Source organism: Rhopalosiphum padi, chromosome 1 (assembly GCF_020882245.1).
Source record: "Rhopalosiphum padi isolate XX-2018 chromosome 1, ASM2088224v1, whole genome shotgun sequence".
NCBI classification, from domain to species: domain Eukaryota; kingdom Metazoa; phylum Arthropoda; class Insecta; order Hemiptera; family Aphididae; genus Rhopalosiphum; species Rhopalosiphum padi.
The window spans coordinates 22,621,653-22,640,714 of NC_083597.1; the positions used below are offsets into that span (position 1 = coordinate 22,621,653).

The window sequence follows — 19,062 nt, forward strand, 5'->3', positions numbered from 1 at the left end:
AATCAACTTTTTAGATATTATTATATTATTTAGTAAATATAACAAAATATTATGTCTTAATTTAGTCTTCTGTGGGTACATCAAGTCTTATTTTTTTACTGGTGTTATCCTCTTCTTCTGTAGATATAAAGTCTCGTTTATTATTGTTTGAAATTTTGCACAATGAAGCTTGTGTGTGAGACGAAGTGTCCTGTTTTGTTATTTGTCTTACAACCATGGTAGCATAATTGGAAGGGCGCAGAGAGAATTCGATTGACAATGATTTGAAAGAACCATCTATAATAAAAGAATAACATTTATTTATTAAAGTTATACTATAAAGATTTAATATTTATATTATTTTATTAATCACCTGGTACAGAAATAAATGGTTGTTTATTTTCTATTACTTCAATATCAGACAATAACAAATCATCATTTAAATCATTATGATTAATGGTAGTCCAGACTATATCTTCGGCTTTAGATACAATAGACCTATAAGTGCCTTTCAGTGAAAACAGTCTACAAAGTAAACATATTAATTAGATAGTAGTAATGTCACAACTTCATAAGGAATAAAAAACTTACTTGTTTTTCTTTGAAAGTTTTTCAGAAGTTAAGTCATCTTTAGCTAAAAGATCAATATACCATTTTCCTATTTCATTTGTTGGATAACTTACATCACAACCTGGTAATGGATACACAACATCGAAAATAGTATATTTGGATAAATTTTCTTCTGATATCGTTTCAACTTCTGGAAATTTTACATTATTTACATCAGTTTCTTCTTCTTCGTCTTCTTCTTTGATTTCTTCTCCATCAATTACTTCAAGTACTTCTTTTGATTCATTGTCCTTGAACACTAAGTCACCCACAATTGGCTTCAAACCAAACTTTTGAATACGTTGTGATACAATCTTGTTCCACATTAAACTTTGGTAAGAATGAAGATATAATAATACCAGGTTTCTTGGAATCTACCACATTCATAATAATGAAATTAAAAAATATTGATAAACCTAGTAATTATTAGTTTTCTTACAATTTGAAAAGCGTTAACATAAGCCTTAGGACCATTAAAAGCTAATGATCGTATTATTTTTGCTTCAACTGTATAATTTTTTTTGGATAATTCTTTTAAAGCCAACTTTGGGTCTCTAGTTTTCCACCATACTGATCTAGCACGATCAGTGTCATTCTCAAAGGCACTCTCCAGCGGTCTAGGTTTTAAAATATGCTCAATAGCCTTAACAAGAAAATAAAATACATTAAATATACATAGTATTTTTGATATAGTAAACAATGTTAATGATATACATGATATTTATACCTCTTCACAGTTACCACAAGCCAAGGACTTTCCAACAACATAGGTGGGAGATACAACTGAGCTACCAAATCTTTGTAAACCATAATAATTAATGAACCCGTGCAATTTTAACATTTCAATAGCATTAGATACTTCTTCATCATTTCCTTTAATATTTCTAAAATAATAAACAATCATATAAACAACTATCTGTAATAAAAAAAAATAAAAAAAAACTATATGTAATTTAATGCCATAAATACAATTATTTATACATCATAAACAAAGTATAAAGGTACAGAAAAATAAAAATAAATTTTAAATTGTTTGACTGTTATTTAGAAACATTTATCATTTTTCTTTTTTTGTAAATAAAATTAATTTTAAAATAAAAGTATAAAAATTACCTTAGAACAATGCGAAACCTATTTCCTTTTAAGGAACCTAATTTAAGTGTAGAATCTTTGTATACATAGTTACCAGTCCATATATTTCTGGCATTAACTTTCGCTACACTATTAGCATTTAATTTTCGAACTGATAACATTTGAGTTGTATTTCCACGTTTATCTTTTGTGCCAGCATGTTTAATTGTATTAACTTTCACTCTACAACAAGTACAAATGTTGATAAATGTTTATTTATATATTAGAACATTAAAATTATATTATATTTTGATAAAATGATAACACAATAATAACATTTCAATTATTTTTAAATAAATAATGTACAATTTTAACCTAATTAAAATAATTAAATTATTTATTTATTTTTAAATTGAAATATTTAACAATACTATTTAATAACATCTGAGTTTTAGAAGTAGTAGATACAATTTAAAAGACATTAAATCTGCATTTTAAAGAATTGATTTGTGTTAGTTTCAATATTATAGTAAATTGGTTTATCAAATTTAAAGTAAAAAATATTATCTAGATTCTAGAGCATCTTGTATATTTATATTTTAATTTTAAAATTAGTTATTAATTAAGCATTAATAATTATAACTATTTAAAATATTATAATTTTAAAGTACTTATATTAACTCTAAAATTCAAATATCAATAAGTCTAAAAATTACCCTAAATAATATTCTTACCTAATTTGTGTCACTATAATATTGAAAATAATAATACAAAATAGATTCTGCTGAATACATATTTGGTTTAATTTTAAGATTTCAAGATAGAGACAACTTGATATGTGAATGTGTTGTTTTCTTAATACAAATTTGTAATTTTCAGCCTTTATGAGTTCTTAAATGTTTATAGTAACAGCTCACGAGAAAAATAGAAGGCAGTGCACAACAGAGTAGTGCAAGGGCACTAACAGATGTTAGTGCTATATAGCAAATTTGCGTTCAGAGGACCAACTGTTTATTGTTAGATTTAGAATGAGAGTAAATTGACCTATTATACAACTTAAAGTTAAAAACATTAAGTTTTATATTACATTGCCATTTTTACAATATTTAAATTTTAAAATATAATATTATTTCTAAATTGTAACATTTCATAATTCATAACTCCCATAAAAATGTAAGTACTAAAAAAAAGCAAATGTAAGAACAAAGATAATTTTTTTAATTTATAATGATAGATATTGTTCACTCTAATACTAAACATAACAACATATAGTTGATTCTGCTAAAGATAAATTGTCTATGTTGTGTTTGGTGAGTGAGATAGAGAAAATAAATAGTGTGCTTAAATACTCTTAGTAAGCACTATAAATATAAAATAAAGAATAGTAAGATTTTGTAAAAAAAAAAAGTTGTTTCCATCAACAGATGCATAACAAATTCTTAAACCGAAACAAAATATTTATGAATGACTTAAGTAACATGGATAAAATATCTAAACATCTATGCATCAACATTTCATATATTAAATTTGCACCATTCTACATTCCTAATTAGTCAGTTTTTATCAAGTTCATGAAGATTGAAATAATGAAAGTTGAACAAGTCTCAAATGCTGTAATATGACAACAACTGTACACATCACTTTGTAAAAGATAACAATTTTACTTTTATAGTTGCCTATAAAGTATTATATAGACTATAGAAATAATAGAATAATATGGTTTTTGTATAAGCATCAGGCACCTATTCATAAGCTTTCACTGGATTTAATTATACAATTTATACATAATAATGTTAAATCTAATAATGCATAATATTTATACAAAATAAATCTTAAAAATTCAAATATTACCTCATTTGTTTTGAAAGAATGCTCACAACATTTGTTGTGTCCATGTTACATTTATGTAATGCAAAATGGAGATATTCAGGTCTAGATTTAGGCCATGTTTGTCTATCTGAAAAAAAAATGTATATAATATTAAGTGACACGTAATAACACTAAAGTATTAAAATTAATCTAAGTAATCCAAATTTTTAAGTACTAAAATATTTTCAACTTTTCATTTTTTTCAAAGTACAATAAAATAATCATATTATCTTATATTATAACTAACCATTTTTAACAAGTGTAGATAATCTTATGACTATAAACTGTTTGTTCTGATCATCTTTTTTAGTGTTAGTGCTAACTTTACTACCATACTTGAATTTTAAAAAATTATGTATTGATTTACGTTGTTCTTTAGTTAATCCATCTACCTGAAAAAACGATTAATAAATCAATATAAAAATATAATATTTATCATTATGATTATTATAAGAATTACATTGATTTCAATGCTTTTGGTACTCTGTAATTCTACCAATTCATCAATATCCTTTGAATATTTCTCACATAAACCAGTTTCATCAACAGCATCTAAAACACAGTCAATAAGTTAAGATTTTGAAAGTAAATATACATTAATGTTTTTATGAATTACCTTCCAAATTAGGATCTTCGGCTTCCTTTTCTGGAACAGTGCGACTTGTAAGTCGCACAACAGTTCCATCTAACGCAATTTCATTCACTTGAAAATCAGACAACCTAAAACGTGTATTGTTATATTATTAACACTGAATAAAAAAAAAATTGTGCTTTAATTCACCTGTGTTTCAATATACCAGAAATCCCAGGAATAGATGATGTAAATTCTGTAATTCCTACATCCTTTTCTTGAAGTCCTTCATACAATACTGTCTTTACAGGACCTGAGAAAGCATAGAAACATTTTAGATTATTTTTTAAAAGTATTTAATTTATTGAGTTGTAATATTATACGAGAAATTTTCTGGAATGAATCATCCTTAGCTTCATTAATTGCAATGTTATTTTTGTTAAATTCTTCATCTACCGTAGTACTCATTTTAAAATTAAAATTAAAACTTTGTCAAATAGAAAAATCAACTGTTATACAAAAACAAAATTAAATAATTAAAAATATTTCAAAAAATCATAACACTGTTTGGCAACGATAAAAATGTTTGAAAACTAAAATATATGTTACGATAATCACAACAATTTAATAATAACAATATTATCTGTCAAAAGGAGGGGTGCCGTAAAATTTAAAAATCGATTTTTTAGGTTAAATCAGATTTTTAAAAATAAGTAATAAGTAATAACGTTGTCTTGAGAGCACGATAAGATCTCATGCAGTCTACCGTAGTCTGTTGTTTTCGTGACTCGCATGGATATTGGATAATATAATAATATTGTTCTCACTGTGCTCGTACATGTGAGTATAAAAGTTGGGGGTGATAATCATAGAAATATATCTATGGTGATAAAATTTATCATTTGTGTAATATGATAAATGATAATAGCGGTGGACATATTTTATAAGTTAACATTTATGAACCAAGTTTCAGGTACATACTACATTGATACTCAAACTTGATAGATACTCTCCAGTCCCGACCAATCGGTATTCGGCAATCAGTAATCACCACAAGTTCCAGACTCACTACTCATTATAATTGACAAAAGTTATCAGTGAACATTGGTCGACTGTCAACATTATATCACATCCTTCTTTAATTTTTTAATTTCATCTACATTGTTTTTAATGTTAATTAAATATATTAGTTGTGAATGGTAATGTCTTTTCCAGCCCAAAACGCAAGAGGTATTTATATAACTATTTTTATATATTTTAAAATTGTATAACGATAATTTTTGAAATATTCTAATGTTTTTTAAGGTATACAAAATCGAAAGATACTCGAAGACTTGGAACTGAAGAAACAGATATTATTAAAAACCGGTGCTGTTCCAACTCCTCCAACAGTTTCTCATCCTACAACTCCGGTATGACAATTTAGTTTCAGCTCATCTAGTTCAACGATCATATACCATATTATACTATACATAAATGTTACTTATACTATGTACATTCTTAATAGATGTTTCAATACTTGAGTATTTGTTTAAAAATAATTTTATTGACATTTTCGAACAAAGGTTCTATAGGTATATTGTACATAATATATTAACACAAAAATATCCATACTAATTAAGTTTTCAGTTATATTTATTTTAAAACCTATGAAACTGTTCATCATACTTAGTCTTCATTCATTATTTATCTATCAATATTTTATTATAATATACTGTATGGTATAATTATTTTATTAATATCAGTATTTGATAATCTTAATATTGATTGCTCATAGTACTTTTTGATATTGGTTCCTAAAATAATAAAAATATTATGTTTTATATTTAAAATGTTTATCTAATTTTAATATTAATGCAATGTTTTTAGGGAACATCTGATAGTCACTTTCAACGTGCCCAAGCTTTGCAATCTGCAGGATTCTTCATCACCACAGATTCAGCCTTTGGTAATTCTATACTTCCTGTCCTACCTCGTATTGAAAAATAATACTCAATCATGGCGGCGGGAACAATGAAGTTAAAGCATTTACAGCATGCACTTGAAGATATTGAAACATTTGAAAACCCAAAAATTGAACTAGAACAATACACTACATCATCTCATATTGCCGCTTGTGTTCTGCATACAGCTCAATTCGTGTATGGTGACATTACTGGTAAATGTGTAGCTGATCTAGGATGTGGTTCAGGAGTATTGAGTATTGGTGCCGCTTTGTTAGGTGCTCAATATTGTGCAGGTTATATTTATTCTACAGTCTACATTATAGTGTTAGGATATTTAAAAATAATCATTTTGTATGTTTTATTTGTTTTGTAGGTTTTGATATAGATCCATCTGCTCTATCTTTGAGTGTAGAAAATGCTGCTGATCGTGATCTTTTAGGTCAATGTGATTTTATTTTATGTGATGTAAAAAAAATTGATAAAAATATGCAACTTAAAGCATTTGATACTGTTATAATGAATCCACCTTTTGGAACAAGAGAAAAGGGAGCTGATCTAGTATTCTTAAAAATGGCTTTAAGTCTTGCTACTAAAGCTGTATATTCACTCCATAAAACAAGCACAAGAAAACGTGTTATAGCCATGGCAAAACAATTGGGTGTTCATTCTAAGGTTATTGCAGAGTTAAGATTTGATCTACCAGCGTCTTATAAATTTCATAAACAAAATTCTGTCGACGTGGAAGTCGATTTAATACGTTTTGTATTACCATAACTAGATGATCATTTTTAATCTGGTTTTGTGTAATACACATTTATATAAAATAAAGTGTCTAGCTCAACAGCTAGCATAACATTTAAATTGATGAATGTATAATTAACATAAATATAATGTTACATTGTATAATAAACATAATACAATAATACAATATAGAAATAAACCTTAAATATTTTATGTATATTATGTTTTAATATTTTATTACTTCTTTAAACTTAAATAAAATAATAATTCTAGATGTTTGCCACTGTCAAAATATTCAGATAATTTTTCCAAGCCAAGTTATTGTGTTAGCTATTTGTATTTTTGTATGTTAACTTATGAGTGTTGTATTGGCTTAATCTTGAGTATGTAATTTATTACCTTGGGTCTCTTTTTATAATATGGAAATTAATTTTTTTATTAATAATTACTGGTTTATGCAATATTATATTTGTTTGTATATTACAACATTAATTATAAATACTAGTATTTATAATCAATAATGACAGCAATTAATAGGATTAGGACTTGCATATCCATTTGAATGTAGGAAAATAATACAGTGATGTATAAATATATGTAAAAAACTATTTAAATTAAAAACACATTACTCAGATAATTCAAGAATAATAATAACAATAACGTATGATATTGTTTAATGATGGTAAAAACACATTTTAGCACATCTAATAATCCAGAAATAGAAATAAATTGAATAATTATATTATAACTTAATAGTGCAATAACAAATAAATTTATACAAATATTATCATAATATAATATAATGGTTAATACAAAGTAATAATTAATGATAGGTAGTAGTTACAGGCTATGTACTTTTCACTGCATGTATGGCATAAGATACATCTGTTGAATTAGTCCAACTCCATCGGTTTGTAAAAGGATTATATGATAGTCCATTAATTGATATAGTATCACATTTACCTAGATGAATAAAATTAAAATAAATATAAATGTTAAAATGTTTTAACTAAAATTTGATAATCTTATAATATGTTTGCCTTTGTAAGAAAACTACAAATATTATTATAGACAATAACAAATAATATAATAATTTATATACTTACAATTTATTTCTAAAATTGACTGCAATTCATGAGGACATATAAATTTTTCCCATTCATGTGTACCTTTTGGTATAAAATCAAATGTTTCTCCTATCACTTTAACACTTAACCATGAGCAAATTGTTCTATTTGGGGTTGTTATAAACAAAGATCCTCCAGGCTAAAAAATAATAATTGTTTTAGTTCTTATTAATATTTATAAAATAGTCATCACAGATTGATGCAACTATTTGTTTTGCCAAAGTCGGTTTAAAACAAAATTAACTATTAAGTCAAGAGTTATTGATCGATGAATTATTATTATTACAATACGTCTCAATATTAAAAAAATTATATTTTGAGTGTTTGGTATAAAAATGCAATATACAAAAATTATAAAATGTTATAATTGTAAGCAAACTATTTTATATAAGATAGTGCTTGATACTAAATATGGTTAATTCAACATTTCAAACAGAACATGTAGTTAGATTTTTTAAAAACATAAATATGACCTATAACTAACTTTTCAATCCAAAGATTCCAATACAAATGAAACTATACTTGAAATAAAATAAGACAATATTTTGCCATAGACCGTTAAATTGATGTCACATATGATAAATCAAAAAACGAATAAAACATATTTCATATCCAAGTATGTACATTAAAATAATGGAGTTACCTTTAAACAATCAATACAGTTTATTAAAAAGCCATATTTATTGGATACATGCTCCAAAACTTCTGAAGTTACAATTGCATCATATGATTCTGTGTTTGATAATACATGCTCTTCAACCGATTCATTGAAATATCTATAAAGGAAAATAAAAATATTAAAAATATTATAAATGAATAATTTTTCTGTTTAATTACTTGATATTTTTATTTCTAAGAATCACAGAATGATCATTGGCGATTGTTATTAGTTCTTTACTTGGATCTATTCCCGTTACGTTACCGCCTAGACGTGCTAATGCCTAAATATAGATACAAACTTCTAAAATAATTTATAAGTATTAACGTATACTTCAATTTAAATTTTTAAACTATACCTCAGTTAAAACTCCACCACCACAACCAACATCAAGTATTTTTATATTTTCTAAGCTTTGACGAGTCCCAATGTTTTTTGTTTCAATTTTTTTCATATTTGTTAATCCATTTATTATGAACGAAACTCTAATTCAACATTAATTTTAATAATCTTAAGTACAATAATTAATTAGATACTCTTGAAAGAGTTAATTATAAATCACCTCAATGGATTAAAAGAGTGTAATGTATTCAGTGGTCCATTGCTGTCCCACCAATAGTCTTTCATATTGGAATGATGTTCTACTTCGTGAGCATTTACTGTCTCTTTAACATAATTTTGTGTTAAGGATCTGAAATTTCAACTCTTTTTAAAATAAGCAAATTGCCTTAATTGTAAAAACATATAATATCATTATGCTTAAAAAAAATTAGTATTAGTTATTTTTTTACCTGAAAAGAATGAAAGAGTTTGCAATGTTTGTTTTTTTTGCTATCAAATTCATTTTGGAATTAAGCATAATTATAAAACTTTTAAATATTAAACTTAAAGTGAATATAGAAATAATAATACGTTGAAACTAAAATGTGTACAATGTCCACAACAAACTATACAAGATGCCAAGATGCAAGTTAACTGTAACAAGTAGCAACTAAGAGATTAATTTTTTTTAAATTTAATAACGAGTAAGCTTTTGTCATAAATAACAGCTCTAAAATCTGCATTAGATGAACTTGAACGTTACTCTGTGGTTGAACAGTTAACTCTTCAATGTTCATATAAATTATGATTTATGATAACTAATAAGCTATTGATAACAATCATAAATAAGTCCTTAGTTCATCACATGATTAAAGATATATGGTTCATCATTATACAGAGTGATTCTCACGATAAAATTTATTTTAATTCGGAGTATTAAACCAAAATCTTGAAGGTTTCCCTTCATCCTGCTCCAAATCTATTTCATAGCACCTGGGTTCTTGCGCGCGTAATTTAGAGAGTGGCAGGGTGTATTTTGGCATCCTTAATTGTTTTTCTTCGTTTTATTGATCTCCTACCTAATTGTATAACATATACAAATGGACAAGTGATAGCTGATGGATATAAATTAAAATATATTATGAAAATCATAGGAAATGTATTTAATATAATACCTATGCATAGAGATATTGTACCTACATTTTGGTATGTGTAACAAAACCAATTTTCAATTAAAAATATTAAATATATAAAACTTCAACCTCACACATGTCAAAATGTATTTACTTTGATAAAGAAAAATTGGCCTCCTTAAATTTTGGAATCCTATTAAAAAAACAAATAGCATAGGTCAAAAATGATAAGTATACAATAAAATATTGTTTCTTGTTTATAGAATACAATAATAATAGTATAATACATAAATAATTATTGGATTTATAGTAAATATTATGCAATTTTATGTATTCTAATATATTCAAAATTTAAAAGTCCAACTTGTAATTTTATAAAACTACAAAAAAGCATTACTGCATGGAATATAGATAGAATTTTTATTAGTACACAATGTATATTAATATTGTGTATATTTTAAGATTAGGAAGAGCTATGAAATTAGTATTTCATCCCAAGCAACAAAGTGTCAAAAAATCAATTATTTTTACCTAAAGGGCCTTATTAATTAGGTAATAACTAATAACCTTTCATTTGTATAGTTCTATGAACAATGAAGTAATCATTATGTTTGTCTGAACATATACCTAAAATGCCTTTTATTAAATCTTTATATTATAATTTTAAATCATTTAATTAAATTAATTTTATCATATTATAATAAATAATAATCGCCTAGTTTATATTATAATAAAGAAATAATGTCAGTGAATTTATGAACTCAAAAATAATAAAACAATAAGTAACTATATGTAAAATGCAATAATTTATTAAGAAATTATAATTCAACTATATTAATATAGAAAGCATTATCCATATAGCATATTATAATATTCTTAAATGTTAACAACTAAGAATTAATAAGTAAACCTTAGAAATATTTACTATGATGGTCTGAAGTAGTTATATTATATACAAATGTCATAAATTAAATTATTTAAAAAATATAAATTAAATAATCTCCAAGGAAAATATAATACAAAGTATAATTAAATAATACAAATGTTGAATTATTAATATCACATTATTATAAATTATATTATGTCCAATACATTTTTAGGTAGAAGATTAGGATCCGTAGCATCTTCCATTTCTTGATCATTAATTTCTATCTTTATTTTAATGTCAGTTTCTTCTTCATTCTCTTCATCGTCAACACTTAAACTCGCCATTTCTTCCAAAAGTTGGGGATCAATTTTTAAAATCTATCAAACAATATAGATATTAATAAATGTTTTAATATGTTTAAAATACAGTTAGCAAATTACATACCCCATCAGGATTTAATGTCTCATACTGATGTTTTAATGATTGTAGTTCAAAATCACTGGAGCTACAAGCTGCTTTTAATTCATTCAACAATACAATTTCATTTCGTAGATCATTGTAATTTTGGCATATTTCTTCAGTTGGAATGGGATTTAATTCTAAAAAAAAAAAGTAATTATTTTAACAAAATATATTATTTTAAATACAATATAATACATACTAATTTTCAGTGACTCCAGAGCCTGTTCAACATTTTTCACTTTTTTTTGACTAACATTAGCTGGTATTTTCATTCTTTGAGAACGAGTAGACACACCACTATTTTTAATGTCCGGAAATTTAATAGTAGTAGCTTCAAAATTCTAAAAATGAACATTTTAATAAACTTATAAGATTAAAAATAAATTAAAAATTACATTTGGATCAACTCTAGTTGGCCTGACTGGAACAGTAGGGCGTTTACGGTGATGAGTTGTTTTTTTGTCAATTTTCAAACTTTTACGACTATCGTTTTGCTTATCAACAGCACTAATTAATTTTTGTAGATCTTGTGTTTTACGGTCTCTATCACGTTTTCGTGCTTCAATCTTTCGCATTTCTTGTATTAACATTTGTTCCTCATCAATCTAAACGTTGTCAATTAAAAATAATAAATATCAACAAAAATGTACAATGTTTATGTATGTTTATATTGTTTATAAATACCTGTTTAGGAGTTCTACTGTAAAGTCTTTCAAGTTGTTGTTTTCTACGAGTTTCGTGTTCAGCATCAAACATTTTTGATTCATTGACACTACCTCCTCTAATCTAAATAAATAAAACACAAATTATCAGTAAACATGATTCAATTATTGATGTTTGTTTACAACCTTTGTCAGTGTATTACACACTGAATAATATCTATCTTTCAGATCCTCGGTAGATCGCTTAACAGAGTTCTCATATTCTCCATAATTCCATCTAGCCTGAATGATTATGAAACGTAAATCAAACCATTCACACATGTCAAAAAGACGATCAGTTTCTTCTTGAGTCCATGTTTCTGATACTAAATGTTCTTTGTATTCAACATCTGTATACTTAGGTATTTCTATTTTCTATTTAACAACAATAATACATTTATACATTGTGTAAATAAATAATAATCACAAATAATACCTTATTAAACTTAGCAAATGGATATTCTTTTCCCTCATCTGCAACTCTCCGCCAATGATAAAAAGGAACACCATCTGCCCGAGCTGGGTTGATAAAAGGAGCCCATACCCAAGGGCGAACACGTCGCATACCCAATCTAGCCTTTTGGAGCTTATAAGTGGGACCTAAACAACCAAATGAAAACCATTAACAACCTGTAATAAAATCAATCAAATCAAATAAATCAATTACCGGTTTCGGTTTCAATAACAGGTGGCACATCTTTTTTATCATTATACAGTAAGGCAAACACTTCACGGGCCATTCCTTCTGGTCTACGAGTCTGCCGATTACCCGATGGTAGTGAGATTTTCTTCTTGGTCTGTGTACCAAGTATGTCTTCTTTGGATACCTGAGGAGCGGATCCTCTTTCTATGTCCAAAATATCACGAATGTCTTCAGTCATCTTGAACGAATTAAGTTGTCGAAACGTACGTTCACTCTAGTAGTTACTATAAATTAAAAATTATATTATAATAATATTCAATAATTTAAATACAGTCTATTTAGTGTTGAGTTTACAATTTTTCAAGTTACAATGTTTATAAAATATAATCTCAAATCCGGTATCGGCGATACCATAAAGTTAATCCACGATGTAAACATAATACATTATCTAGGCTGTAATCACTGATGTTTATAAACACGATTTATAATCAATGATTATAGTTATCACTTATCAGATAGCACCTGAAACCTGACCACAGAAATCTAAAGCTGAGTAGCATAATACTAATAATTACTAATATGTATTACGTGTATTACGTGTATTATATGTCTAAATATCTAATGTCTATGGTGTGAATAATAATAAAATACAAATAAATTAATAAGTTTACTGACTTATATCACAGTGCTGTGTTTAAAAATACACTTCATTAATTATTATTTTTATTATCCCGAAAATCTAACCACATCAATATTATAAATAATACCATAATAGTAAAATTCGATTAATTGTTATTTGATAATACAAAATCATTTTAATCCATTATTATATAGTTGAAGGATTACTACAATAGTACGGCTGTCATATAATAATAAATAATATAATCATCATAAACTGAAATATTGTACACATATTTTGAATTTTGATCATGACTGAAATGCACGACCCAGACTTACAAACGAAATCAAGACGTGGTGTGTATTTACATCTACTGTAATCGAATTTCATTAATTACATTAATTACATTATTTTATATTTGTTTTTGTTTCAAAATAAGCCACTGGAATTTTATCAGAAAATCTTCATTTTGTTGCAAATGAACCATCCTTGGCGTTTTATCGACTTCAAGAACATGTACGGAAGTCTGTACCGCCTATGATAGAAAAAAGGGTACAAGTTCAAAAACTTCATAAGGATTTACAAGGGCACTATTATGATGTAGAATATGCATTAGGGTAATGTTATATTTTTTTCACTTCTAGACTAATTAATTATTAAATTTTTATGACTCATGTATTGATATTATAAATCAGAGCTATTAATTCTATTAAGAACTGTGAAGAACCATTGAATAATATTCAAGAACAACTTAAAAATGCTTTATTCCTTAGTCAACAGATCAAGTATGAGCATACTAGGCGGTGAGTTACATTTCAATTCTATCAATTTATATTTTAGATTGCCAAGTAGGTAGGTACTTTATAATTCTATAATAGAAACTTGCAAGTACAATATTCAATGCATGAATGTATCAAGATTATTGTATGATTTGATTTTGTTTGATAAATATTATATTGTTGATTTGTTTTTGGCATATATATATATATATATATTTTTATTATGTAAATATTATATTATGTAGATTGAAAACTTCTCAAATAGACAATGATGCACCATCCAAGCCTATTAAAAACGTACCAGTATGATTGTTTATATAGTGTGCTTACTGTAGATTTATCTGGTAAGACATATCTAGTTAGATGTCAATATTCAACCTTGAGCTTATAGTTGATGTTTTCTTACCATTACATATTCTGTTTTATAATTTTATTTATTTATTTTAATATTTTAGTGGAAAATCTAAAAAAGATTCTATGTATAAACGTCTATCTGCACACTTGACTACTACTTTAGACCTGCCCGAATTACCAGAAGCTATCAGAGATACAGCCAATAAAGTGGAATCTATGGTGAACAGTGCACGACATTCTAATATATATTAATATCAATTAAGAAGAGTATAAGACTGTTGTATAATATTATATATATAATGTATAATATTTAAAGTGCATTTGAAATCTGAAACAACTGAAAACACTGTACAAGTGCTAATTGTACAATACCAAAAAAAAATTTAGTGTTCCTTTTGGGGCACACGTAAACCCCTTAGTTTGGTTTTATTAAATCTTGGTACACACCTGTTTATGTCTTATTCAAATATATATATTTTTTATGTTTATCATTTAACATAGAATTTTATTGATTCTACTGATTTTAGTATCATTAGTAATAATTATTAATTTATCTTATTTATATTAACCATATAATAAAAATTTTATTTGTATTTTTACTTCTTAGTTTTAAATAGTCTTTAAACTATAAAGAGATATTACTATTACTGAATAAACTTAATATATATTATTTGGTTTATAAACATATAATTGAAACGTTGTTTATTTAAAAAATAAAAGGTTGATAAACAAATAAAAAATATTAATTAATAAGTAGTTTTCTTTATTTCAATTTGATTTATAATTTTTAATACTCAGAGACAGGCAAAATGAGTACATATTATTAAAATCAAAGCCTTGTTTAATGATATTATCATAATCACAATTATCCAAAAATAGTACAAAAAAAAAGTTTTAATCAATATAAATAATACATCATAAACAATTTTAATTTCAGTAAATGTAATTGATATTCTAGTGAATTTCAATAATTCAATAATTGATTGTATTATGAGGTTATATAAAATAAATATTAAATTTTGTCAAATAAAAAAATCAGTAAGAAATAATTGAAATTTACTTTTACTACAATAATTTATGTTAATTTTTTAACTTAGGGAATGACAATGAAAAATAAATAATAGATATAAAAATCAAATATTCAGTACATTATGAACATTGAAAATGGTATAAAACAGTTTTGTATTTTGGCATTTAGTGTTTCTTCTTTTTGTTCTGAACAATAGGTTGTTTGAGCAATGAACTGGAATTGTATGTCTTTTGAGAAACATTATAAATATTGTAAAGAGCAAATAATGAAAACAGCAAACTGTAAAAAGTTAATACATTAATATTAATCAATATTTTATTATTATTATTATATAAGTCTGGGTAATAAATAATAGAAAAATGAGAAATACGCCCTTAGTAACTCAAGTAAATTCTTGAGAGTGGAAGGGGGCAATAATTTAACCTACCAAATTTTAAAACAAACAAATAAATTTGTTTTCTGAATAAAATGTTATTGTATTATGAGAAAAATAGGTACTATACAAATATTTTTAGTAAAAATCAATTGATTGGGTACGTAATTTTAAATAATTTATTTACTTTTATTACTTTTTATTTAAAATTATAAAGCTTAATTTGTTTTCTCTCTTTACTCAAAAACCAATTTAAGTTCATCTCACCTCAGTGGTATTTTCTAAATTAAGAAGATGTAATACCTGCATGTGTTGATTCAGTCTTAGTAACACACAAAATAGCAAATTTTACACGAATACTTAATTTTTCTTTATTATTTATAGTAGTAGAGTATGATTATTGATTGACCTATTATCAAATTTAAAGGTATAAGTATTTTTCAGAACCCTTTCTAGGTTATTATTGATATTTAAAAATTTCAAATGATCATAACTTGCTTTAAAATTTAAATTAATAAAAAACCTACATAAGGTCCTGAATAATATTCTTACCTATAAATTTGATAACAGGTTCACTCGTAATATTAAAAATAATTGAGTAAAATTAATTCTTCTAAATTTGATATACTATGCACTAATAAAATAAAGTCAATACTTTTGGGGTACAATGCTCCATAAAATGTTTTAATATAACAAATATCATAATAATAAATACATTATAAAATAGAAAATACGTTGAGACTTAAGTTAGTAAATAATAATTTAAACTTTCCATTTAATTTTTTATTATTTTACTGTAAACTTTAATTAATTAACTAACTCAGTTTTGTAAAATAAAATAAAATTTATAAAAATATTATTAACATAATATGTAAATAATTTATAAATTACCCGGTTGTAGCGCATACTCTGTGGATAGAGACACATGTGAAAAAAGTGAACATTAATGATAATAAAACTGAAAAAAAAACAAGGTTAATTTTTATTAGCAATACATTTTTTTATATGAAATAGTATTTATAAAAATATTTAAAAAAAACAATTTTTTTGGTATAGTCTAATATTTAAAGGAACCCCCCAAGGCCATATAACTGTTTAGGTTATAACCTACGACAGTAACAAAATAGCATATTTTTTTAAGGTTTAACACAAAATAATATTTGATGTTGAAACATAATTTTAAAAATAAACATGAGCACAAGTGATTTGAATGAATTATGATATTATGAAAATGAAACAATATCAACATTAAGTGTTTAAAATAAACCGCAGTAGTAGTTATGTATATATTTATTCATAGTTAATCACAAAATGAACACTAAAACACCTAACTGAATTTAATTAAATCTGAATTTGACCCACTTTTGGTATAACATATCAATAAATACGGTAATCCTTTTTTGGAGTAAAATATTAATATGTAGAATTAGGTGACAAATGTATTATAGCCAATTGGTGACAAAACCCTTAATTTGGCAATGAAGCCACCTAAAGTATAGAAATAAATCTATAGCCACAGCAAGCAAAATTAGGCTTTTTTGAGGCAATTGTCTCAAGACTAAAATGGGTGGTTGGGTAGATGGATACTTGCTATTGGATTTAGTGTAATAAATGTTTTGTAAAATAAAATAAAATATGAATTGCGGGTACATGGATAGTGGTCAAATAGTAGTTTGTCTCAGCACAGAAAATCGTTCAGCATGCTACTGATCTATGGCATTGGTTAGAAACCAATACTCCAAATAACCAATCAATAATTATACATTGTTTCATTTATAAATCATACCTAATCTAAATTAAATTGTAACATTCAATAGGTAATTTATTGTTTAACTTAGTTATTTTACTTACTTTCAGGAAATAAACTAGCTTGATATCCTTCTCCCAAAAGTAAAGTCATTAGATTACTTACAGCCTGGTTTTCATTTAATTAAGGAAACATAATACAAACTTGTTAATTGTTATTTCTATTTAAGTTATATAAAATAAAACTAGATAATTAAGTTGTTATTATTTTTTTGTTTATGAACAATCTTTAAAATTCTTTGTGGATATGTTGTAATGATTTATTTATTTTATATTTGTAAGCCCAGGGAAAAATTATTATACTTTATTTTTTTTTAAGATATTTATTTATCTTAGACAAGATAGACTTATTAACTTGTTTACCCATTCATTTCCAATTGTATATTTACATAATGATACATTTTATTATTTTAAAAATTTGTCATTTAAAAGGAAATTGGTTCCTCTAGTTCACCTACTTTAAATCAATTATTGAATGTACTTTTTTATTTACTTTAAATTGATATATTTATTGTTAGGAACATATATATTATTAATAATAACTCTAAAATAGAACAAACATGTTAAATAAGTAATAGATGGTGTATTAGGAAAACGTAATTTGAAATAAGTACATGAAAGTTTTGCCAAACTAGTTAGTCTATAAAACTTCTTGTTAAACAATAATGAAAATATCATACTTGGGTAAACAACTAAGAACAAAAAAAGGATACAGTCAAGGACAGTGTAAACAACACTGAGCCAAGAAAACCTGTACTTATGACCAACACCGAACTAGACGTCAACCATTTGCTGTTGAGCTGCATGACTGAGAATAGTGACAATGCTAACAGCGTTGATATAAGGAACGACATGCCCGTGGAAACGGCTGAAAATAAAAGGCAAGATTTAAAATTGTAATAATTTTTATATTTCATTGTAGCTAAGTATAATTATTAATTCATCAGATGCCATAGTGCTAGAGGGTGATCTTTCCATACAATCAATCATCAATAGAAAATCAGATTTACCCATATTTAGTACTGGAGTTGTGCTTTACAATTCCAAGTTTAAAATACTCAGTGAGACAAAGATCCTTTGAATAACAACTGAAGACTGAACAGCACTCAATGGTCGGTGTCTTAGTAAAAAGTAACGTAAATTGACGTAATTTTTTTTTTTAATTTCTATTTCATCTTTTTATCAAAATAACGGAGCGTCGTGTGTAGCGTTTTGATTTACCGATCAAAAATTTGTCAATTATCATACGAAAATAATGCTTTCGTCGGCAAACGACACTGATAGTTGGTGATCGTCAAGACTCGGTAGTCGGGACGCCAGTAAACGAGTACGCCACTACGCCGGACACTGAAACACTATACACTACTCAGATGTTTAGAATCTATATTATTATTATTATTAT

At 25.6% G+C, this 19,062-nt stretch overlaps 7 protein-coding genes across 9 annotated transcripts; 3 read left to right on the top strand and 4 right to left on the bottom strand.

The window, feature by feature from the left end:
* Positions 1-2: 2 nt before the first annotated feature.
* On the bottom strand, positions 3-4,961 carry LOC132919341 (pseudouridylate synthase 7 homolog). Its single transcript, XM_060980897.1, has 12 exons — positions 4,483-4,961; positions 4,310-4,412; positions 4,145-4,248; positions 3,989-4,080; positions 3,776-3,920; positions 3,511-3,616; positions 1,702-1,902; positions 1,316-1,472; positions 1,028-1,231; positions 571-962; positions 353-504; positions 3-276 (listed from the first exon to the last, which is right to left on the bottom strand). Exons 1-12 carry the CDS (start codon positions 4,565-4,567, stop codon positions 62-64), a joined length of 1,956 nt encoding a protein of 651 aa, XP_060836880.1. The 5' UTR covers positions 4,568-4,961; the 3' UTR covers positions 3-61.
* A 340-nt stretch (positions 4,962-5,301) lies between these two features.
* LOC132925101 (SOSS complex subunit C homolog) lies at positions 5,302-6,088 on the top strand. Its single transcript, XM_060989526.1, has 3 exons — positions 5,302-5,329; positions 5,405-5,511; positions 5,969-6,088. Exons 1-3 carry the CDS (start codon positions 5,302-5,304, stop codon positions 6,086-6,088), a joined length of 255 nt encoding a protein of 84 aa, XP_060845509.1.
* LOC132919398 (rRNA N6-adenosine-methyltransferase METTL5) lies at positions 5,405-7,003 on the top strand. The gene is made up of 3 exons (XM_060980984.1): positions 5,405-5,511; positions 5,969-6,338; positions 6,419-7,003. The coding sequence occupies exons 2-3, from the start codon at positions 6,098-6,100 to the stop codon at positions 6,817-6,819; spliced, it is 642 nt and encodes a 213-aa protein (XP_060836967.1). The 5' UTR covers positions 5,405-5,511; positions 5,969-6,097; the 3' UTR covers positions 6,820-7,003.
* A 420-nt stretch (positions 7,004-7,423) lies between these two features.
* LOC132919379 (ubiquinone biosynthesis O-methyltransferase, mitochondrial) lies at positions 7,424-9,703 on the bottom strand. The gene is made up of 7 exons (XM_060980960.1): positions 9,363-9,703; positions 9,134-9,262; positions 8,930-9,056; positions 8,751-8,854; positions 8,557-8,689; positions 7,893-8,052; positions 7,424-7,749 (listed from the first exon to the last, which is right to left on the bottom strand). Exons 1-7 carry the CDS (start codon positions 9,428-9,430, stop codon positions 7,634-7,636), a joined length of 837 nt encoding a protein of 278 aa, XP_060836943.1. The 5' UTR covers positions 9,431-9,703; the 3' UTR covers positions 7,424-7,633.
* A 1,115-nt stretch (positions 9,704-10,818) lies between these two features.
* Positions 10,819-13,118, bottom strand: LOC132918381 (DNA methyltransferase 1-associated protein 1). The gene is made up of 8 exons (XM_060979582.1): positions 12,724-13,118; positions 12,493-12,656; positions 12,204-12,431; positions 12,040-12,141; positions 11,751-11,960; positions 11,555-11,696; positions 11,338-11,492; positions 10,819-11,270 (listed from the first exon to the last, which is right to left on the bottom strand). The coding sequence occupies exons 1-8, from the start codon at positions 12,935-12,937 to the stop codon at positions 11,100-11,102; spliced, it is 1,386 nt and encodes a 461-aa protein (XP_060835565.1). The 5' UTR covers positions 12,938-13,118; the 3' UTR covers positions 10,819-11,099.
* Positions 13,119-13,282: 164 nt separating this feature from the next.
* On the top strand, positions 13,283-15,486 carry LOC132918382 (BLOC-1-related complex subunit 8 homolog). 3 transcript variants are annotated; one of them, XM_060979584.1, is made up of 5 exons: positions 13,283-13,473; positions 13,534-13,674; positions 13,758-13,935; positions 14,014-14,121; positions 14,553-15,486. In XM_060979584.1, the coding sequence occupies exons 2-5, from the start codon at positions 13,629-13,631 to the stop codon at positions 14,701-14,703; spliced, it is 483 nt and encodes a 160-aa protein (XP_060835567.1). In that variant the 5' UTR covers positions 13,283-13,473; positions 13,534-13,628; the 3' UTR covers positions 14,704-15,486. The 3 variants fall into 3 exon arrangements, with proteins under 3 accessions (XP_060835567.1, XP_060835566.1, XP_060835568.1); XM_060979585.1 differs by adding an exon at positions 14,343-14,441 and having other exon boundaries at positions 13,287-13,674; positions 14,553-14,693; XM_060979583.1 differs by having other exon boundaries at positions 13,284-13,674.
* On the bottom strand, positions 15,198-19,053 carry LOC132918383 (protein KRTCAP2 homolog). Its single transcript, XM_060979586.1, has 5 exons — positions 18,671-19,053; positions 18,374-18,528; positions 17,706-17,769; positions 16,746-16,812; positions 15,198-15,760 (listed from the first exon to the last, which is right to left on the bottom strand). Exons 1-5 carry the CDS (start codon positions 18,672-18,674, stop codon positions 15,646-15,648), a joined length of 405 nt encoding a protein of 134 aa, XP_060835569.1. The 5' UTR covers positions 18,675-19,053; the 3' UTR covers positions 15,198-15,645.
* Between the last annotated feature and the right edge of the window lie 9 nt (positions 19,054-19,062).

Excerpts from the sequence above, each read along its gene's own strand:
- LOC132919341 (XM_060980897.1), bottom strand. The coding sequence starts at position 4,567 with ATGAGTACTACGGTAGATGAAGAATTTAACAAAAATAACATTGCAATT. Across the intron at positions 1,473-1,701 it reads AGGTTTCGCATTGTTCTAAG|AAATATTAAAGGAAATGATG; the intron begins GTAATTTTTATA and ends TTATTATTTTAG. Across the intron at positions 505-570 it reads AAACTTTCAAAGAAAAACAA|ACTGTTTTCACTGAAAGGCA; the intron begins GTAAGTTTTTTA and ends TTTACTTTGTAG.
- LOC132925101 (XM_060989526.1), top strand. The coding sequence starts at position 5,302 with ATGTCTTTTCCAGCCCAAAACGCAAGAG. Across the intron at positions 5,330-5,404 it reads TCCAGCCCAAAACGCAAGAG|GTATACAAAATCGAAAGATA; the intron begins GTATTTATATAA and ends ATGTTTTTTAAG. Across the intron at positions 5,512-5,968 it reads TTTCTCATCCTACAACTCCG|GGAACATCTGATAGTCACTT; the intron begins GTATGACAATTT and ends CAATGTTTTTAG.
- LOC132919398 (XM_060980984.1), top strand. The coding sequence starts at position 6,098 with ATGGCGGCGGGAACAATGAAGTTAAAGCATTTACAGCATGCACTTGAA. Across the intron at positions 6,339-6,418 it reads AGGTGCTCAATATTGTGCAG|GTTTTGATATAGATCCATCT; the intron begins GTTATATTTATT and ends TTTGTTTTGTAG.
- LOC132919379 (XM_060980960.1), bottom strand. The coding sequence starts at position 9,430 with ATGCTTAATTCCAAAATGAATTTGATAGCAAAAAAAACAAACATTGCA. Across the intron at positions 8,690-8,750 it reads CTTAGAAATAAAAATATCAA|ATATTTCAATGAATCGGTTG; the intron begins GTAATTAAACAG and ends TTTCCTTTATAG. Across the intron at positions 8,053-8,556 it reads ACTGTATTGATTGTTTAAAG|CCTGGAGGATCTTTGTTTAT; the intron begins GTAACTCCATTA and ends ATTATTTTTTAG.
- LOC132918381 (XM_060979582.1), bottom strand. The coding sequence starts at position 12,937 with ATGACTGAAGACATTCGTGATATTTTGGACATAGAAAGAGGATCCGCT. Across the intron at positions 11,961-12,039 it reads ACAGTAGAACTCCTAAACAG|ATTGATGAGGAACAAATGTT; the intron begins GTATTTATAAAC and ends GACAACGTTTAG. Across the intron at positions 11,697-11,750 it reads CAACTAGAGTTGATCCAAAT|AATTTTGAAGCTACTACTAT; the intron begins GTAATTTTTAAT and ends GTTCATTTTTAG.
- LOC132918382 (XM_060979584.1), top strand. The coding sequence starts at position 13,629 with ATGACTGAAATGCACGACCCAGACTTACAAACGAAATCAAGACGTG. Across the intron at positions 13,936-14,013 it reads GATGTAGAATATGCATTAGG|AGCTATTAATTCTATTAAGA; the intron begins GTAATGTTATAT and ends ATTATAAATCAG. Across the intron at positions 14,122-14,552 it reads AAGTATGAGCATACTAGGCG|TGGAAAATCTAAAAAAGATT; the intron begins GTGAGTTACATT and ends TTAATATTTTAG.
- LOC132918383 (XM_060979586.1), bottom strand. Across the intron at positions 17,770-18,373 it reads TGTTTACACTGTCCTTGACT|GCTGTAAGTAATCTAATGAC; the intron begins GTATCCTTTTTT and ends AATGAAAACCAG. Across the intron at positions 15,761-16,745 it reads AGAGTATGCGCTACAACCGG|TTTGCTGTTTTCATTATTTG; the intron begins GTAATTTATAAA and ends AACTTTTTACAG.